General features: G+C 39.9%; 1 protein-coding gene across 3 annotated transcripts in view; it reads right to left on the bottom strand.

Annotated features, from left to right (window-relative positions):
* Positions 1-12,188: 12,188 nt before the first annotated feature.
* The window catches only part of TMEM65 (transmembrane protein 65), a 30,997-nt gene continuing 24,852 nt past the window's right edge, over positions 12,189-18,333 (bottom strand). For 2 of the 3 annotated variants that reach the window (XM_079299801.1, XM_079299800.1), the window contains 3 exons: positions 18,002-18,044; positions 17,250-17,355; positions 12,189-15,744 (listed from right to left, as the gene is read on the bottom strand). In XM_079299801.1, the coding sequence (XP_079155927.1) occupies positions 15,652-15,744; positions 17,250-17,355; positions 18,002-18,044 (242 nt within the window). In that variant the 3' untranslated portion in view covers positions 12,189-15,651. The other variant, XM_079299802.1, reaches the window with a different exon arrangement.

Raw genomic sequence — 18,333 nt, forward strand, 5'->3', positions numbered from 1 at the left:
CCAATGCAACCAGCCTGTTATTCTCAAAAACATGGAAGAGACTCTCCACATCAGATATGCAGGTGCACTGTGGTATCTGTGGTCTGTCCTGGGAGTTCAGCTACTGAGCAGCCCTGATGCAAACAGCCTTGTACTCCAGGAGAACCTGCCAGTGACACTCAGGAGACAGCTCTCTCTTCCAAAGCTGTAATAATGGTTCACAGATTTTCATTTTGCTCTCTTGTTTGCTATTCATTCATCCATGTTTAAACCAAAAACTCCAAAGCAACACCCAAGGTTTTACAGCAGTCCTTACAGAGGTTTCAAAAAATAGAAATAAAATTTAATTGCTCACCAAGCTGTACAGTCCTCATCCTGCCTCCCAAGTTATATTTGTTCTCATGTCCGTGTTACGTAAAAGGCAAATGACATCATGGGCACCTTTGTTGCAGGTTTAACTCAGCAGCATGTCTGTGCTTGGTCTTACAGACATTCTCTGAAGACATTCTCTCTGCAGAAGACAGGCTGCTCTGAAGCAATTTCTGAAAGTTTCCCTTGAACTGGCTCCATCTCCTCCTCTTGGATTTCAAGCCCAAGCTGTACCCAAGCCCCAGCAGACAAGTACCAGCACACTTCTCTGCCCTGGCTGCCAGTCTTCTCTCAAATGGCAATAAGCCTCACCATTTTCTTTCTAATTACCACAGAGAGTTAAATAATTTTTCTATCAGCATCCTTATTAGAGAAACGGTCTGAATGGGTGAATCCTGCTTGTGGTTTCTCTGTAATGCTGCTGGTCTCACTTCTGGTGATCTGCTCATCTCTGGTCTTTGCATTTTCTTGGTCTTGCTTTCTTGACCAGCATTAGGGTCAGGTTCAACCTGAAAAGCTTCTGTACAAAAACACAGCAAATGATAGCCCCAAATGGGAAAGCTTCATGAAACGGTAAGCACTAACAGCCTGGAGAACTGATTACAACACAATTCTGGTTCTCTCCAAGCCTAGTATCTACATTTACTTTTATAACCACAGACATGTTCCTTGCTCTCTGTCATCTCTTGGTTGTTTACACATTGTCACAAACACTTGTCAGCAACAACCTTCCTGCATTTAAAAAGACCAGCCTCATTTCATGCTGAATTTCACATGTTCAGAGTCCAAGGCACCCTCAGACACCAAGGAAAAGAAGCACTCTTCAGCAGGTCAGCTCCCATGAGACAGCAGCAAGGATCAGCTCTTGCTGTGGCTGCTGAAGGGGGCTCACACTGATGCAGATGGCCCCAGGGAAACTCTAGGGATAAACACAAAAGGATTTGTTAGCTGCAGTTCCTCTGAGTTTCAGAATTTCTGAAAATCTTCAGTTTTCCTCTAAAATTTAAGTTTAGGCCCTTGCAGATATCCATAAGTATTCCAGATCCAACTCTAAGTTGGATCTAAGTTGGATCCACATTCTAAGTGGGCCTTCCACCAGGCCAAGTATGATTGATAGCAATCACTGACTGTCTCATCATCCTCTGTTCTTGTGTATTTTAGACCCTGACTCTTCCCTACCCCCTGCCCCACTGCTTTGTCAGCCTCCTCCAATGTCCAGGCTCGAGTCCAGGAGACAGCAACTCCCACCAGCTCTGCACCAGCCTCAATGTCATCTGAGCACCGAGATGGAGCCATAGGGTTGAGCACCAGCACAGTTTGAGAAACACAGGGAAATGAGCCCATCCTAAATTGTTTTCTGCCCCACTGGAAATGACTCCTCATCACTCACCCCTAGAGCTGCTGGGCAGGGAAAGGCCAAGAGCCTGACTCTGCCATAACTGCTGTGAAAGTCAGGGAAGAAAGGACAAAGAAAGGTTCTACCTACTTCTTGTCCATGCAGGAGTAGCAGGATTTCTTTCTTGATGGAGAAATCCAACCCTGCATCCCCAGACACAGCAACCAGCATAAAGTTTCTACAGCTTGCCCAGAAAATCATGCAGAACAAGCATAATTTTATACACTCCCAAAGTACAGAGTTACTGCAGGATCTCTGTCTGGATGCAGGCTTTGGTATAGTGAATTCATACTACTGCCAGATGGGTGCAAAAATCTTGATTATAAAAGAAACCTGAGATCTAACACAGCTGGAAGAAATATTTTTTTCATCATGTCAGGCTAATGCATTGCCCAAAGTCACCCTGTGGCTCAGGGTACAACAGCTTAACCAGAATTTGTCAGCACAGCTGTCTGAAGGCCTTCCCCACACTGCACAAAAACATAAAGCAGAAAAGGAATGAAACAGGGAAAATGAGATTAAAAGACATCCTTTATGTTTTCCAATTTTTATTCCAGCAGCTTTTACATCTCATTGTGCACATACATGTCTCTTCTGTAATATTTGCATAATGCTGATGATGTGCAACAGTTTTTATTAATAAAAAAATCCAACTCCTCTCCACTTTTTTTTATTCACTATGATAAATAAATTTGAAGAAAATTCTCTACTCCAGCTGCAGCCCCACAATCCACTCATGCACTAATTACACTGGGGGTGCCTGTAACCAGGATTACTATTCAGCAGAGAATACTTCAGAAGCTCTTGTTGCTAATATCTTTTTTACCTACACTACAACCAATCTTTTCCTCATGCCCACCACCAGTCAACTGCAGATTATATCCCCTCCCCAGCCACTGTTTAAACCACACATTAATACCAAAGATGATTTAGAATAAAATTCTTCAGTTTTGTTCTCTCCCCTACAGACAAAAAGAAATGCCCACTACCACTGCTGCCACCTCCAGTTCAAACAGAGCCCTCAAAACCTGCCAAGTTATTCTCTTCAATACTCTCCAGGCTTGATTACAAAACAATGGCTTTCAGGAGGAGATGGCCCAGAGGATACAGATAATGCTCAGTGTTTGCATGGAGATAAACAAGAGACTCAGAATATCTGGGGTTGGAAGAGACCCACAAGAGCAATTTCATGCCAAGTCCTGCAAGCTACTGAAGGTTTACACTACATTTCTCACATGTGTTCCAAGAAATTCATTCCAGAGAAATCAGACCCTGCAGCTGTTATACTCCCAGCTTTATCAGAGCCAAACAACTTAGAAAGCCAACACCTTTGGGAATAAACAGACAAAAAGGGAGGTGAGCAACAAATTAGTTGCATTTAAAAAGCAATGGAGATCCTGGCCCTGTTAACTGCTGGCAGGGATGCACAGAAGCAGACAAGCTTCTTCTAGGAGTTCTCCCCAGCTGTGGTACATCACACAGAAAGGTAACACCATGTACATGATATGCTGCTTGCTAGAACTCTCTTAGTGTAATTCATAACAAGCATCCTTCATTTTCTTCCAAGGCCAGGCTGGATGAGGTCCTGAGCAGCCTGACTTAGTGGGTGGCATCTCCTGCCCATGGTGGCAGGGTGGAATCAGACGATTTTTATACTCCTTCCAACCCAAACCATTCTATGATTGTGATTCTCTGACAAGAACTGACAATCCCATAAATGGTAAAAAAAAAGACTTGAACACAGCAATGTTTTTAAGTTTTAACTACCAATGAAATTTCAGCTAGAGGTGCTTTTTACTCCCATTTTTTTCCTGAAACCATCCAAACAGTTGCAATTTCCATGCGATAACAAAAATATATCCTACCCACAGAATCACATCATCTCTGGGGTGAGAAGAGACCTCTACAGATTGCTTAGTCCAACCTCTTTGCCAAAACAGGTCACCTACCAAATATTGCTCAGTGCTATGTCCAGTCAGGTTTCCAGTATCTCCAAGGATGAAGACTGCTCAATCTCTGGACAACCCAATCCAGTCCTCCATCACTCTCACAATAAAATGTTGGGTGTTTGGCTATGCTTAAATAGAATTTCCTGTCCCAACACTGGGAACTACTGAGAACTCTCTTCTTTGCCCTCCCCCCCAATCAAGTATTCACACATGGGTAAAGTCCCCTTAAATCTTCTCCAGACTGAATAAACCCAGCTGTCTGATGCCTTCTCATATGGCATATGCTCCATTCCTTAACCATCTTTGTGGCCCTTCACTGGATTTGCTCCAGTATGTCCATGTCTCTCCTGTAACAAGGAGCCCAGCTATTGGCACAGGTCCCAGATGTGAGTGGTAATCTCTGCCACAAGGGCAATTGATGGTTTATGGTCATCTTGGGGTCCACTGGACCTTTCTGGGGTCAGCCCCAGCCTGTAGCAGGGGTCTGCTCCTGCCCAGGGGTAGCACTTGCCATATCCCTTGGTTGGACATCATGAGGATTCTGTCACATTCCTCCAGCCTGTCCATGTCCCTCTGGATGCCAGCCCAACTCTGGTGCATCAGCCACTCCTCCCAGTTTCGTATCACCTGCAAGTGTGCTGACACAGCAGAACAATCAACCAGGTTCATTAACAATGAGGTTAAACAGTTCTGGCCCCAGTATCAACCCATGGGCCACCAGTATTGACTGTCCTCTGGCTGGACATGGCTCTGTGCCAGACATTCAGGCACTTTTCAGTCCACTTCAATGTCTATGTGCTAAAGGCAGGATAAACAACACCCATCACTCTCCACTAGACCACTCTGTCCATCATCCCTATAGAAGGGTACCCAAATTCAGTTGGAACTAGAGAGAAGTGACACACATGACAAACTACATTATTTTAAAGTTTAAATAACAATGATCCTTCAATTGTGATTCAGTTTTATGCTTGGTTATTCTTGGTTTAACCAATTTAAAACAACAGAGTGAGGTTTGTATTACAGTCAGTCAGGTAAGTAGCTATCTCTTCCCATATCTCCCCTGGAAAAGTACACAGCAGAGATGTCATCAAGATAAATGTGTTCTTGAGTGAAAAGAATATGCCACAGCCATTCATATTCTGACTTGTTCTTGTTGACTCTTGACTTAAATTCATGATCTATATTAAGATTAATGATAAAGACTAAGTATGTGTTTTGAAATATGCATGCTAATGAAGATGGTTTCGTTTTAAGCCAGTTGAGAGGGAAATATCCTGACTTCTATCAGTTATTGAGCTACACAATTACACCTTCCTCCACCCCCCCAATTTACTCAATTTCCATTTTGAAATGCAAAAAACCTGCACATCTCTGCCAAATTGCAACAAAATGCCAAACATTTCTAAAACAATCCAGAGATCACAAGGAAAACCATGCAGAGGCCAAATCTTTCAAGCAGGTTAGTCAGAGCAACAAAATGCAGTGTCTCCATCTCTTTAACCAAAGCATCTCTGATTTTCAACACCTACTATCTGAGCCCAAAGAATACTGGCAAGGTGCATTTCTGCTGTCTGCTTTAATATCCCTAACAGTTCACACATCCCCCTGAGGTTTTAATATGGTGTACCAAAATACTGTTTTCTCTCACACCTCCCTATTTGACCCATCTATTCTGTGCACTCTAAGTAAAGTTCCACAGCAGCAGGCATCCCTCACATGTCACATCCCTGTCCAAATAAGCTTACATCCCATTTAAATTACCATTATTTCAGGACTACTGTTCCTCTTGTCTCTCCTTCCTCACTGACTCCACATTAGTTCTTTTTTTCCCAGTTGTGAGCTTCTAACAATCTTTCAGGCCTCTCTTCCACAGCATCAAGCAGTCAGTATGAGTAGCTGGACTAAGCACTGTGCTGCTATGACAGTTGGTTTTGTGTCCAGAGCCAAATTGTCTTTTAAATGCATCAACACCTCCCTGTTCTGGTACAAACCCAGTCTCTGCTGGTGCCAGACTTGGCTGGAACCCTTTGCTGTCACTGATGGTGTCTACCAGCAGACCCTCAATGAATGAGTTTCTCCAGCAGATTTCTTCCTCCACATGACTAGAGGCCAAACATCAGGTCAGTAAAGGGGGCTGACAGGACGAGTGAGTGTCTCAGGCAACAGGGATGGAAAACCTCTCAATGTCAAGATGAAATCCACCACAATTCTGACCAAAAAAGCCCAAATTTGTGACCCAAAAAAAAAAAAAAATCTTTATTATCCTTTGGTCAAAATAATCCCGTGCACACAGCTCCACAATTAGTCCTCATCTTCTAGACTGAAGGGACCTTCACACCTTTCTTGCTGTTGGTGCTGTAGCTCAGATACCATGAGCCTTTTACCCAGAACAGTCTGTACAGAGACACTGAACTGTAACTTTCCACACCTGAATGACTCCAGCTTCACCAAACTGGATCTTTGGTGGTTCCATATGTACTTTGGTGTTAGTAGCCTAAGAAAATTGACAAATAATATACCTATATTACCCTAGCATTGCAGAGGGCAGGAATTCACCACATCCATGGCTGGATGCTCTGTACCTATGCACAGATCTTACAGGCACAACTAAACTTTAATTAAAGGGTTTGTCCCAAGAAGTAAACTGGAGTGGCCTCAGCATAGCACAAGTTTATCCCAGGTCTTGTGCACACAATGGGTGCTCATCCTGTGGCAGCTGCTCAAATTTAACTGGAGCTAATGCTCCTGGAAATGGAACCTCTCCAGTTTCCTAGATGACCCTCATGGACCTTATACAGACAAACAATGCCCACAGTGACCTGTGCACCTCACCTGTGGAAAATCAGACCAGCAGCCAGTGGATGGAGGCCCTGCTGTCTGTTCACTGAATTTCACAGAAGTCTCTGCACATTTTCCATTTACTGTCAAATCTGCTTCCTGTCTAGAAGCCCTGGTATACCACTGCCAGAATCCACTCTGCCAAGATTCCAGAGCTGAACAGGGAACTAAAGGCTGTGAATGCAGTTTAGCAAAGAATCTGATCTGCTTTTCCAAAAGTCACTTAAGACATTAAGGCAAGTCTCCAATAGGGATGAGGCACTGTATTTCTTTCAGGCCAAGAATGTAACAGCCTCCCTCTTAATCCAGTGAAGGACAGCAGCCCTTTTGTTGTCTGCCAACAGAAATACCACTCTGCTAATCCCACACCACAACCAAAATCAATGCCTTTATTTCTACTTTAGCAGTGTTTAGTCCTGAAAGTGAGACTTTATTATGGCTTTGAGTTTACTCCAAGTTTGGAGCACAGTCATGTTAAAAAAAATTCTCATCAACCACTATTACTATTCTTTACACTTAGACTTACTGCAAAAGTCACTCATCTTTTAGACTCTACAAGCCATGGATCAAAATCATCATATAGTCAAGAATCCCAGGAGTCAGGGAAATTAATGTGGACAGCCCAGGAGTTATCCATCACATCTGCAAATGCCTATTTCTCTGGCCAGGGTCACCCCCATGATTCACACATGCAATACACTTTCCTGGCTCATCTCCCAGGATTCAGACTGGACAGCAAATCTTCAAACTCAGCCCCACAATCTGATATGCCATGAGCACAGGATGTGATATTGAGGAGCCAGAAACTACACAGTTCAAAAGCCATAAAGTGCTGACACTGGATTTGTGGCATAACTCACAGTTAGTCAGCTATTCTTCCTCTCTGGAAGCAGACATCCTCCAGAGATGCCTCTCTGACTCCCTGCATGGCTCAGAGGGATGTGTAACTGCTAGACAGCCACAGCTAAGTGAGATAAATAATACCCTGCAAACAGAATGACAAGCTGACATTCCAAGATTCCTCCAGCAGTATTATTAAGTGACAATACTGCCAGTGTCTATAAATTGATTCCCTAAGATCAGCAAAACCAGAGTTTGTTCCTGTGAGTTGAACATTTAATAGTTCTTCAAAACTATGAGAAGGAAAAAAAAAAAAAAAAAGACACAGATTGGGGAGAAAACCACCAATAAAACTGGTTTTGCATTGGTGGCCAAGTAATGCTGAGAATAAGCACAGCTTGACATAGCTGGCATTTAGAAGACAGGAAGCAAAATATTAATGTTAACAAATAACTAAATACACCTTCACCTTAACTACTGCTTACACTCTCCTAATGGCAGGATACTGTCAGGACAATTCAAAGAGGTTAGGAGAAAATTCAAACATTTTAAATACAAAATAAAATCTAATTGACCAATCAGGAATTGGGAACAACCATTGAGTGCTTGGAGTCATCAGGATTGGAAAGTCAAAGGTGAGTAAAAATGAAGGACATTTCCTCTGTGCAGTCATAAAGGCTGACAGTTTTGATTGCACAGACAAGAGAAACAGGAAGGAGAGAAAGTAACTCTAGCAGATTTTTCCCATTTGTTAGAGCTATCTTGCAACAATCCCTGAAGTACTTCATGCAGTGTTTTAAAGCACTGGAAAATGAAGTTTATTTACTTGCTGAAATAGTGCTGCGGGGGATTAATGGGATATACAGAAAAGAGTGGTTATGTTCCAACAGTGACTAAGTGTAGTTAAAAGAATGGATATATTTCCAATAGATGAATATTTTTCAATATGCATATACACTTACCACAGGGAGGAATTACTCAGTATGACACACTGAGGAGTATTAATTCAAAGCAGCAAACTGAGAACAGTAAAAATGAAGGTTAGGAAGAAACTTCTACACAATTGAAAGCAAAATATCTCAAAGCTGTAGACAGTTTTCAAAAAAGCTATAGCATCACCATGCCTGCAACATCTGACACAATGCTGCCAAGTGCAGGCAGAACACTCATTTATGGACAGCAACAGCTATGGATGCTTAATTTTTTCTAACATTCACACATCTCCAGAGCATCCATGCAAAGAAAAAAGCATGTTTAGGAAACAGAAACTCCCCTGCCTTTTGTTCTAACCATCTGTGGCACTACCACTCCTTCTGCACTTTCTTACAAAATGAAAGAAATAAAAGAAAAGAAATCACAGTATCAACTAAAGAATGCTACCTGCAAACTCTATCCAGAATAAGATTAGATGAGGGTGTGAGATAAAATCTGCAAAAACCACAGTGGATATTCTCAGTGCATACTGAGAGTTTATCAGAGGACATCCCTGGTATGGTAGAAGACACCTATGACTTGTCCTGCAGAAGACTGTTTCTTTCTTAAACAAATGTTTCTGGCAGCAGGAGCTTTTCAGTCTCTGAGTTGCTGTCTTTGCCCTCTGATCTCTGGTTTCACAAGCAAAAAGTGTGGGCACTGCCTCATGTATGCTTTAAGTTCCTTTTTGTTGGACAGTCAGTTTCTTTTAGCAGACTGCATTTTTCATGCAAAGTAATTTACAACAGTGATCCCCACTGCTGCGCAACACAGAACATTGGCAACACTTCTCACAGCAGCTGAAAACCAAAACAAAAAAACATTGTAATTTGCTGCCAACACAGAGTGTCAGAGAGAAAAGCCATCAAGAAAGGAGCAGTTCTTCCCTGCTGGAAAGTTTTAAGGAAGTCATTTGTTTCCCTGTCACCCTTCTTTGCTACCAAGCTGCTCCACTCACAAGGTCAGTCTGCTTTACAACAATCAGCAGTTTCCATCCAATGAACCAGTAATTTCATGGGGAAATTAACTCTTCCATTTCATGCAATAACCTGTCTTGCACAATTCATAATTTCATTGACCAAAAGCAACATGACAAAGGGCAGGTCAACCAAAACCTGTGCAAACTCTGGGCAAAAGACAGGGCTCAAACTCCAAATATTCACCATGGCTTAGAGAATATTAGAAGACAGTACAAATTAATATCAGCATTGTATGTTTGGTGCAGAGGCTATAAGCCAGTACCCTCCTGCCTGCAGCACATGAGCAATCCCACCCTGAACTGCAACACCCACATCACACAAAATTCACTCTGCAGGACAGGTTCTGCCATATACAAAGGAGTCACGAGATCCTTAATCCAGATGGAGTAGCCCAGTTGCAATATGGAAAATCTACATTTAGGCAGGGAAATCCTATTTCAAGAATCTCCCAAACATATGAAAACTGAGCCTTGAAATCTGAAGGGATATCCACAAGTAATTCTGTTCACAAGCACCCAAACCCCTCACATGCCATCTTGGTGACCTGCAGAAAAATGACATGCAACTGCATTATGGCTTTCCTAGGACTTTATTATCTGCCAAATCCTACAGCCAGACCATTAATCTACTGCAGAGATAAGGAGAGGACAATCCTACAGTAAGTTTTCCAGTGGGGGTCAGGAGGAACCGTTTATTTTTTAATAGCCACATGAAGGACTCCTTTCTCAGCATGTCAGCAAAATAACCTTTGCCATAAATGACTACAATCCAAGAAAAAAACATTTATTTTCCCAGAGAAACTATCCCAGTGTCTGCTTCCCTCTACAATGCAAATGAGGACTACAAATGAAGATGAGACCACCTATCACAGCATGGGCTCTTCTTGGGATGTTTTCCTACAAATAATGGCTCTGGTTGCAGACTGACATTCCTTAAAAGGTTCTGGAGCTCTTAGGGAGTAAAATGTGTAGAAGAATAATGATGCCCTTCAGTGTTCCCACACAAAAAGGGGCAAATAACTAATAGCAGAAACCATGCAGAGAAAAAAAAACAGTCACAGATCTTCACAAAAGCCTACCTGAAACTTCACCAAGAGAGGGTTGTTCCCCTTTTAATATCCAACTGGCTTTCAGTATGGTCTTTGGTAGCTTGACACTTGTATTGCAAAGGTAAATCACCTGTAAACATTCTCTTCCTGCTCAAGGATCCCTGTCCTTTTGTATGCCTTTTCCTTTGATGGTTCCTTCTATGATTCAATAGCTGAACTGTGAGGAGAAGACAGTTTGGGGGAGGGAAACCTCATCAGCCCTTTGGAATCTTCCAATGTCCCAGCAATTCAAAAGTGCTCTCAAGGCACAGGGAACAGCAGGAAAGTACCATGAATGAAAACCATAGGGATTTTTTCAACTTTTAGTAAGACTCCTATGCAATCCCATGTAGGGAAAACGACTGAGAAGAACCTCATTATCCTCACTTTGCTTCTTGTTACTAGCTGGAAGTAACAGACAAGTCATTTTTAGCAAAACTATAATGAAACACCACAGTGCAAACAGACCACCCTGCCAAACCCAAGCAGCTGTGCTGTGCAAAGGCAAGGTAGCACTCTCTGTTACTGTTCTGCCAATCCATGGTACTGCTCAGTGGAAACCTCAACAGGAAACAGCAGCAGAAGGTCCCATATGGCAAATCTTACCCTTTGGATCCATGCTTTCTAAACAGTGAATGGTCACACTCAGGAACACTCCATATCCATAATAAGATACTCTATTTTCTAACAGATAAATCAATACTCATATGTTTGGAAGTGCTTAAGCTCTCCAGGCAAAAGCACAAAATCCTTTTCAGACTGACAGACAAAAACAAAACACTCTGATAAACACAGTATCAAGAACAGAACACAAAATGGACACAAAATGCATTACTTTAAGATGTCAAATAATTTTGATATTTCCCCGCAACTTAATCTTTGCACACATACACAGAAGGTAACTCATGACTGTGAAGCTGCATTTAGTTCTTTAAGCCATTTGCTCACATACTGTCCACTACTAAGTTGAAGACTTAAGTCAGAACTTAACAGGCTTCCTGCCTGCAAAAGGCCTTACCTTGGCATCATCTACTTACAGAAGTACATCAGCACTCCAACACATGTATGTCTCTTCCAACACAAAATAAAAAAATTCCTTCTGCATTTTTCTTGCCTGGCTTCCAAATTTCAAGTTTGCCCAAACCCTCAGCCACAGCCCCCACCCAGCCCCAATGTTATTTTATGGATGCCGAGGGTCCTGAACACTGAGATAAAGGAAAAGCCTTAACAAACATCTAATAAAAACTTGAAAATGGGAACTTGAATTTGTGTTATGAGGTCTAGCTATTTTCTGAATATTTTAGATTGAAAAATTCCAGAGGCATAAGACTCTTAGAGCAGGGTGATAATTCCTCCATACTTTATTAAGACCTTCAGTTTATATACTGCTGCTCTGTCAGCTTGCCATTAGACAATGTGAAACATCAGACCAAGAAGAGAGAAATGTCAGGTAGAAGTGTGGCAGACTTTCTGAACAGCATAAATGAAGCTTAACTACACAACACAATGGAGTAAAACTCCACTCAGCCTGTAAAAGTTCTCAAAATTAAATGAGACCATCCTTACAGTATAGATGTTTTACTCACAGCACTTCTTCTTGCACAGACATCCACAAAGGGACTGACCAATGAGTTAAAAAAAAAAATAAAATGAGGAGTTCCAAAGTCCAGGAAAGTTCAAAATGGTTTAGTTTACATACAAAAAAAATCTCAGTTAATTCCAAAAGTTCAAGTGGAAGTGAACTTCTGATTAATATTAATCACAAACACCACCAGTTTGTCATGCAAATATTTTAATTATTTAAATTGCTCTCTTCTGAGCATGAAGAGACAGATGTACCACTCCATGGTGGCATTTCCTATGACAGTGACAAAGGACCACTTGCTTATAATTTAAATATAATAAATTCCTGTTTTGTATAACTGAGGCTGAATACCCACAGGATATTATTAACATTTTCCCTCCAGCATCTGGTCTAATAAAGAAACACAGAACATCTTTGCTGTAGTACAAAAGTTTACAGAAAGTTCAACAATTTAATTAAAGAGAATACAAAATATGTTGTCTGAATTCAAATAATTTATGTAAAATTACATGCATGAGAAAATACTGGCAAGAAGATTTGGGTATCCCTATTATCAGATGCATGTTCTTTGTTCCTAGAGATAACATACAGTCAAAAATACATTTATAATTTAAGCTATAATAGAAGACAGTATTTCAAACAATTTTGGGTCTACCAGCCCTTCAAGGCAAAATAAATTCCTGCTAACACAGGACAAACTAGAATTTAAAAAAAATAGAGCAATAACGAAGTCTCTGAACAAATCTGTAGTGTTTTTGTTTTCCTTTTATCAAGGAGGGAGAAGATATCAGAAAATAAAGGGGACTCTATCTTCTCAGGTTTTTAGTAAGTGTGATCAGAGCATCAGGGATTACATTCACCCACATACCCCAGAAAAACCCACTCTCCTTGCAGAGAGCCAGGGCACAGATCCTCCCTTCCATTCGAAGCAGTGCCATGTCCACACAAGTGTGGATCCTGCAGCCAAAGGAAGCTGCCTGGTTCTCAGGGGGACAGCTTGGCCCCAACAAGCACCTTCTCTGAGCCTCCAGCAGCACCACTAATCCTCTCACAAGTTATTCTTCACCTTCATCAAATACTGAAACCCCAAAAGTCACCTTCTACATTTTGGTATCAGACTGAAATATCCAATATTTCTTACCATGTGTCACTTGCCCTCCACATTTTTGTGGTCAACTAAACAGTTTAACAAGACGACACATGATTAACTTCTTTCAAGATATTTTAGTTCATTGATTCTCAATAAAAGCACTGGTTGCAGTACAATAGTTTAACATACAGCAACAAAAGGTACTCAATTTACATGCACAAGCTATTTAACAATAGTACACAGCCTTTTCTATTGCCATTATAAAACAAATACCTCTGTGACAGCTGGCACAATCTTCCAGTTGTTCTCATGAGCTCTAATAGAGTGATGAAAACAGTGTTCTGATGGTACAATGCCAAAGAACAGAGATTTGGCCACTGCTGGAAGATTCCAATCAAGATGCCAGCATCGTAATGGGAAACAGTGTTGAAATAATTGTAAAACAGTGACAAAAGAAGCTATACAAAATTGCTTTGACTTGTACTTCAGTTTAAGAAAAATGTGAAAAATACATACAGCCTTGTATAGAAACAAAAGTGCCTGCAGAGGCAGAAAAATTAAAAGTTAAGGCAAGACAAATGTCTGGATGAGAAAAAAAACCTGTGAATATTGAAGTACTGTAAACCAGGAGCAATCTGTTGGTGAAAGAGTGCATAACTGCCTTTCTGGATTGTTTTTGTGGGTTGGGGTTTTTTTGTTTTGTTTTTTTGGGTTTTTTTCTGTCAAGAGCTGTGGGGTTTGTTGTAGTTGTTGTTTTATTTAATTTTATTTTAATAAAGGGTACACCTTTGAAGCACAAGCCGAAACTCCTCTGCATTTGTGTTTGATGCTTGGCTGAGCTTTCATTCTGTTTTACAGCTTGGTCCAGATTTGCATGGCTTAATGTGCCAAGTACAGCACATACTATTAGGATTTCTCACTCCAAGCTTTCAACATCTGCTTTTCAAGAAACAAATAGAAGTGTCACCTTCATTAAAGTCAGTTTCAGTATTGCTGTTAAAGGGCTTCTAGAAATCAGACCAGAGAAGTCAGATTTATAACAATGAGATAAGCAATAAGCTTTGTAAAACACACATATATAATCAAATAGCATACAATAACATACAGTAAGACTCTTCCTATAGCAAAAAAAAATCATCAGGGAACTTCATAGTTTTTGGACATTTCTTTGTAGGTTTCAGAAGTCCTAGCAATTTCAGCAAAAAAACTTTTAAAGTGCCCTGGCTGTGCCACTTCTTAGTGGCTTTTCCAAATGGTATTCAAACAAATAAGAAATCTTCTCCTCTAAGGGACAATTAGCAGTTTCGCATTATGCTATTGGCAAGTAAGATCCTGAAATATTATGAATATGCAATAGTTGTCATAATTTTATTCATAACCACATAAAAAGCACAGTTACATGATACTGCACTGTTAGGTCTATAATACACCAAGTAAGAACGCAAAAATAAAAGTAAAAAAAACGTTAAAAGGCTTGAATTCTCTTATTTTTGTTGCTTGGTTTTTTTAACTAATTGTCTCAGAAACAAAAAAAAAGTAGCAAAGGTTTAATCTTAAACACAAAGATATTATCATCATATCAGGTCCTCTAATCCAGACTGATGGTACACTTAACATTTTGACTGAGCCACTCATTACAAACTTGCAGTGCCAACATTTATTCATACCCTGAACTGGCCTCATCTAGCCAACTATTCACACCTTATTTTAAGCATACCAGTTAAAAAAGCTGTTTGTGGTTTTTAAACAGTTGGCCTGAATTCTTTAATACCACACTCAAACCAGAGGAAGACAAATTTAAGGATATTTCAACTCAATTCTCAAAACACTGTTTAGAAAGGAAAAAAAAGGCATGAATATGGAAGGTGTTAATACAGAAGGTGTTAAAACATCATTTTAAAAATGGACTTGGTAGAGAGCCTGCCCTGGAAACACTTACCTTGTCAAAGCATCAACATGATCATCTCAGAAGACAATTCAGAATTGTCTGAATTAAGAAACACTTAAGTCAGAATTGAGGAAAAAAATGAAACTATATTGTCAAAGATCACTGAAATATCTAATCTAAGGCAGTGCAAAATGATGTCTGGTAAGGGGCAACCAGTCACCTTGCAAAGTGAGGGAGTTCCAATTTCTCATCACTGACCTTCTTAATAATCTGCATTGAAGGACCTGATGAACACCAGTGATATTTCTGTCATGCAATTACAATTGTTAAGCAGCCAATATGCAACTCAAGAGTGATACTGTCATCCATGGTGGATTATTGAAGTAATAATCCATTAAAGAATAATACAAAAGGGAAAGTGGTAAACATCTTGCCATAAGTGAAAACACTTCAAAAATTTACAATTAAATAAAAAGTTAGATGATATCTTATAAAAAGAAGTATTGAACACAACAAGGCCACAATAAATTAGTGTTTCCATAAAACAACATGCTGAAGGTTTTGTTCCCAAGTCTATACATTTTTTCACTGTCTGTTAATTCCTAAATATTGACAGCATAATTGAATAATTGAGGTACAGTAGTTTACATTTGTATATGTCTTGTAAAAAGATTATTATTTTTCTTCCAGTTTTTCTTCCTCCTCGCCAAAGAACAACAAAGGAAACATTCCTAAAATGCAGCCAATGGTCACTCCAATAGCTTTACCCTAAAGAAAGGGGGGGAAAAAATTAAGTTTTTCACTGATCAGTTGTTACTCATTTCCCACGTACCACCACAACCAGGAACACACACCCACTGTTCTAGTTTTCAGCTGAAAACATTTTTCTTAGCATGCACACTAGATATACAGTCTATGAAAGAGACAGATATGACAAGGTTAGAAACACTGTTTGCTATGATAAAAGACAATTCTGAAGGAGGAGGAGGGCAATGATCACGAATAGCTGCACAAGTGGTAAAGGAGGAAACAGACATTCAAAGGATTAGCAGAATGGCAAGGAAGACAGAAAAGGGGAAAAAAACCCCAAAACAACAAACCACGAAACAACACCTACACACATTTTAGGTGCAATTATAAATGCATCTGTTTGTATCTGGTACTGCAAATCATCAAAGGAATGAGTGGCTCTTTGTAAACATGATGACACAAGGCAAAAGCAACAAAAACTGGAAAACATTTCAGTTGACCTGAATGTATAAGTCAAGAGAAGAGGAAATAAGTAAGACAAACAGCCTCCAAATCACATCAGTAGCAGTAGGTGGATAGCATTGAAAAACTTGACACATCAGGTAAAAAAGAAAATATGCTACCACAGACAAAGGTGCACAAAAGTCTTTCACAGAAAAGGAATATAAACAAACTGAGTGCAATGACAGGGTTTTGCCACAGGCTGAGCTTTTACTGAGAAGACTCTTAAGGCTATGGGGCAGCCCCCCTGACAACATGTCAACTCTTCACTGCTCTGGGCTTTGATCTATCACTGCTAAAACCTGATTTTTTTCTACTGTAACTTTTCCTCACTAAGTCCTATTTCTCTTACCTAAAATCTGCAAAAGTATTTTTCCCATTGAAGGTTCATTCTGGTTCATTCTGGTTCATTCTGTTTCTTTACTCAGTTTCTGATCATGTTTCTTTAATCATTGCTCTCACTGCTGAAGTGGGACCACTTAAAATGTTTAAATGTTTAGTAAGTAATCACCCTGAAAATGCCTCTACAAGATGAGTGTCCTGTAACTGTAAACACAGGCAGTGACTATTACTCAAATGCTAAAAGTTTGGCCAGAGATAAGCTAATTACATATCCAAGCTAATTATAGAATATTAGAAATTAGTACAAACCAGCACAAGTATATGAATAGCAAGCACTTGACAAATAATATATAGGACTAACTACTGAGGGGTCATAACTTCCAAGTAAATTATCTTATCACCATAGCCAGAGCTCAACCCAGCTATCTGCACAGCATACACAAAGTCATTGCAGAGACTATCACACCACTTGGGGATTGCTGCATACAAAAAAAAAACACTCAAGCTCAAAAAAATCCAATCTGTTGATTCTCCCTGACATGGGCTCAAGACTAAACCCTCTGGGGAACATGCACAATGTTGGTGGTCATTAAGGAATAAATGGAAAAAGTGACAAAAAGCATTTACCAGCTAGTTTAAACACAAAATGCTCCATGCCAGCAGTGCTGCAGGATACTCACCAAGTGTGCACTGAGACGGGTCTGCCACATGTCAGCTTGTTTGGGTGTCAGGTCAGGGATTGACAGACCCAGTCGTGAAGCCAAAGCCTCTACATAGCCTGCAAGACTGGAAGAACAAGAAAACAACAGCAAACGATTTTAAATCTCACAGTATCTTCTAGTGAGGGTTCTGAAACACTTTAACTAAAAAGCAAGAGCTTTTCCTTCAGCATACCAATAAAGTGATTGAGAAAAAACTATAGGAAAGAGTTCAGACTTCTAAAGGTCACATTTTGCAATATAAGTTAATTATCTCACTGATTTAATAGACAGTATTTCCAAAAACCTTTATGCAGTATAACACAACTGGTGTGAATGTTAATGCATTTTTGCAGAGCTTTTTAAGTAACCTTACTGGAGGAAAGGTCATGCACAGACTAGTTAGTAGTAAGCCTTGTAACTTGCAGAAAACAAAACAGAGCAAAAGTGGGAAAAACAGGCATAACAAACAGCTTTATTTTCAGCAGTTATGCAGAAATTTCCTTTAAAAACTAAAATAAGCTGTATCTCTTTTTGTCAGAAATAGATATGCCTAGACCTGAAGACATTGCAGAGATATTGTTTTAGCTGAGGAGAAGAAAATCTCTTCAGGCCTGGAGATAACAACCTGAGAAGGTATATTAGGCAGAGCTATATTATATTACAAAAAAATATTTTTCCACTTTGCATCTCAAAGAATGCATTTAATAGTCTTAGTACAAGTTCATACATACCCCAGTCCAGCTAAATCTGAAACAAGGTTTCCCAAAGCTGCAGCTGGAGGGAGAAAGAGGAAAGAGAAAAAGGTATTATTTTAGCAATGAACAAAAACAACCAGCTCCCATTCTCCAGTGACCCTCACTTACTCTCAATTTATATAGAATTAAAGACTAGATCTAAGTTCCTTATATTTTAGTGGTTTTATTCTGACCTTATTACAGTTTAATAACAGCAGCAGACTAGAATTAGTAAGAGGTGCAACTATTTTTCTCAATTTACATGGAGAAAACTTGACAAATATAAAAAGACAACACTAACACCTGGAAATCAACATAACTTTTGAGAT

Source organism: Erithacus rubecula (assembly GCF_903797595.1).
Source record: "Erithacus rubecula genome assembly, chromosome: 3".
In the NCBI taxonomy this organism is placed as follows: Eukaryota; Metazoa; Chordata; class Aves; order Passeriformes; family Muscicapidae; genus Erithacus; species Erithacus rubecula.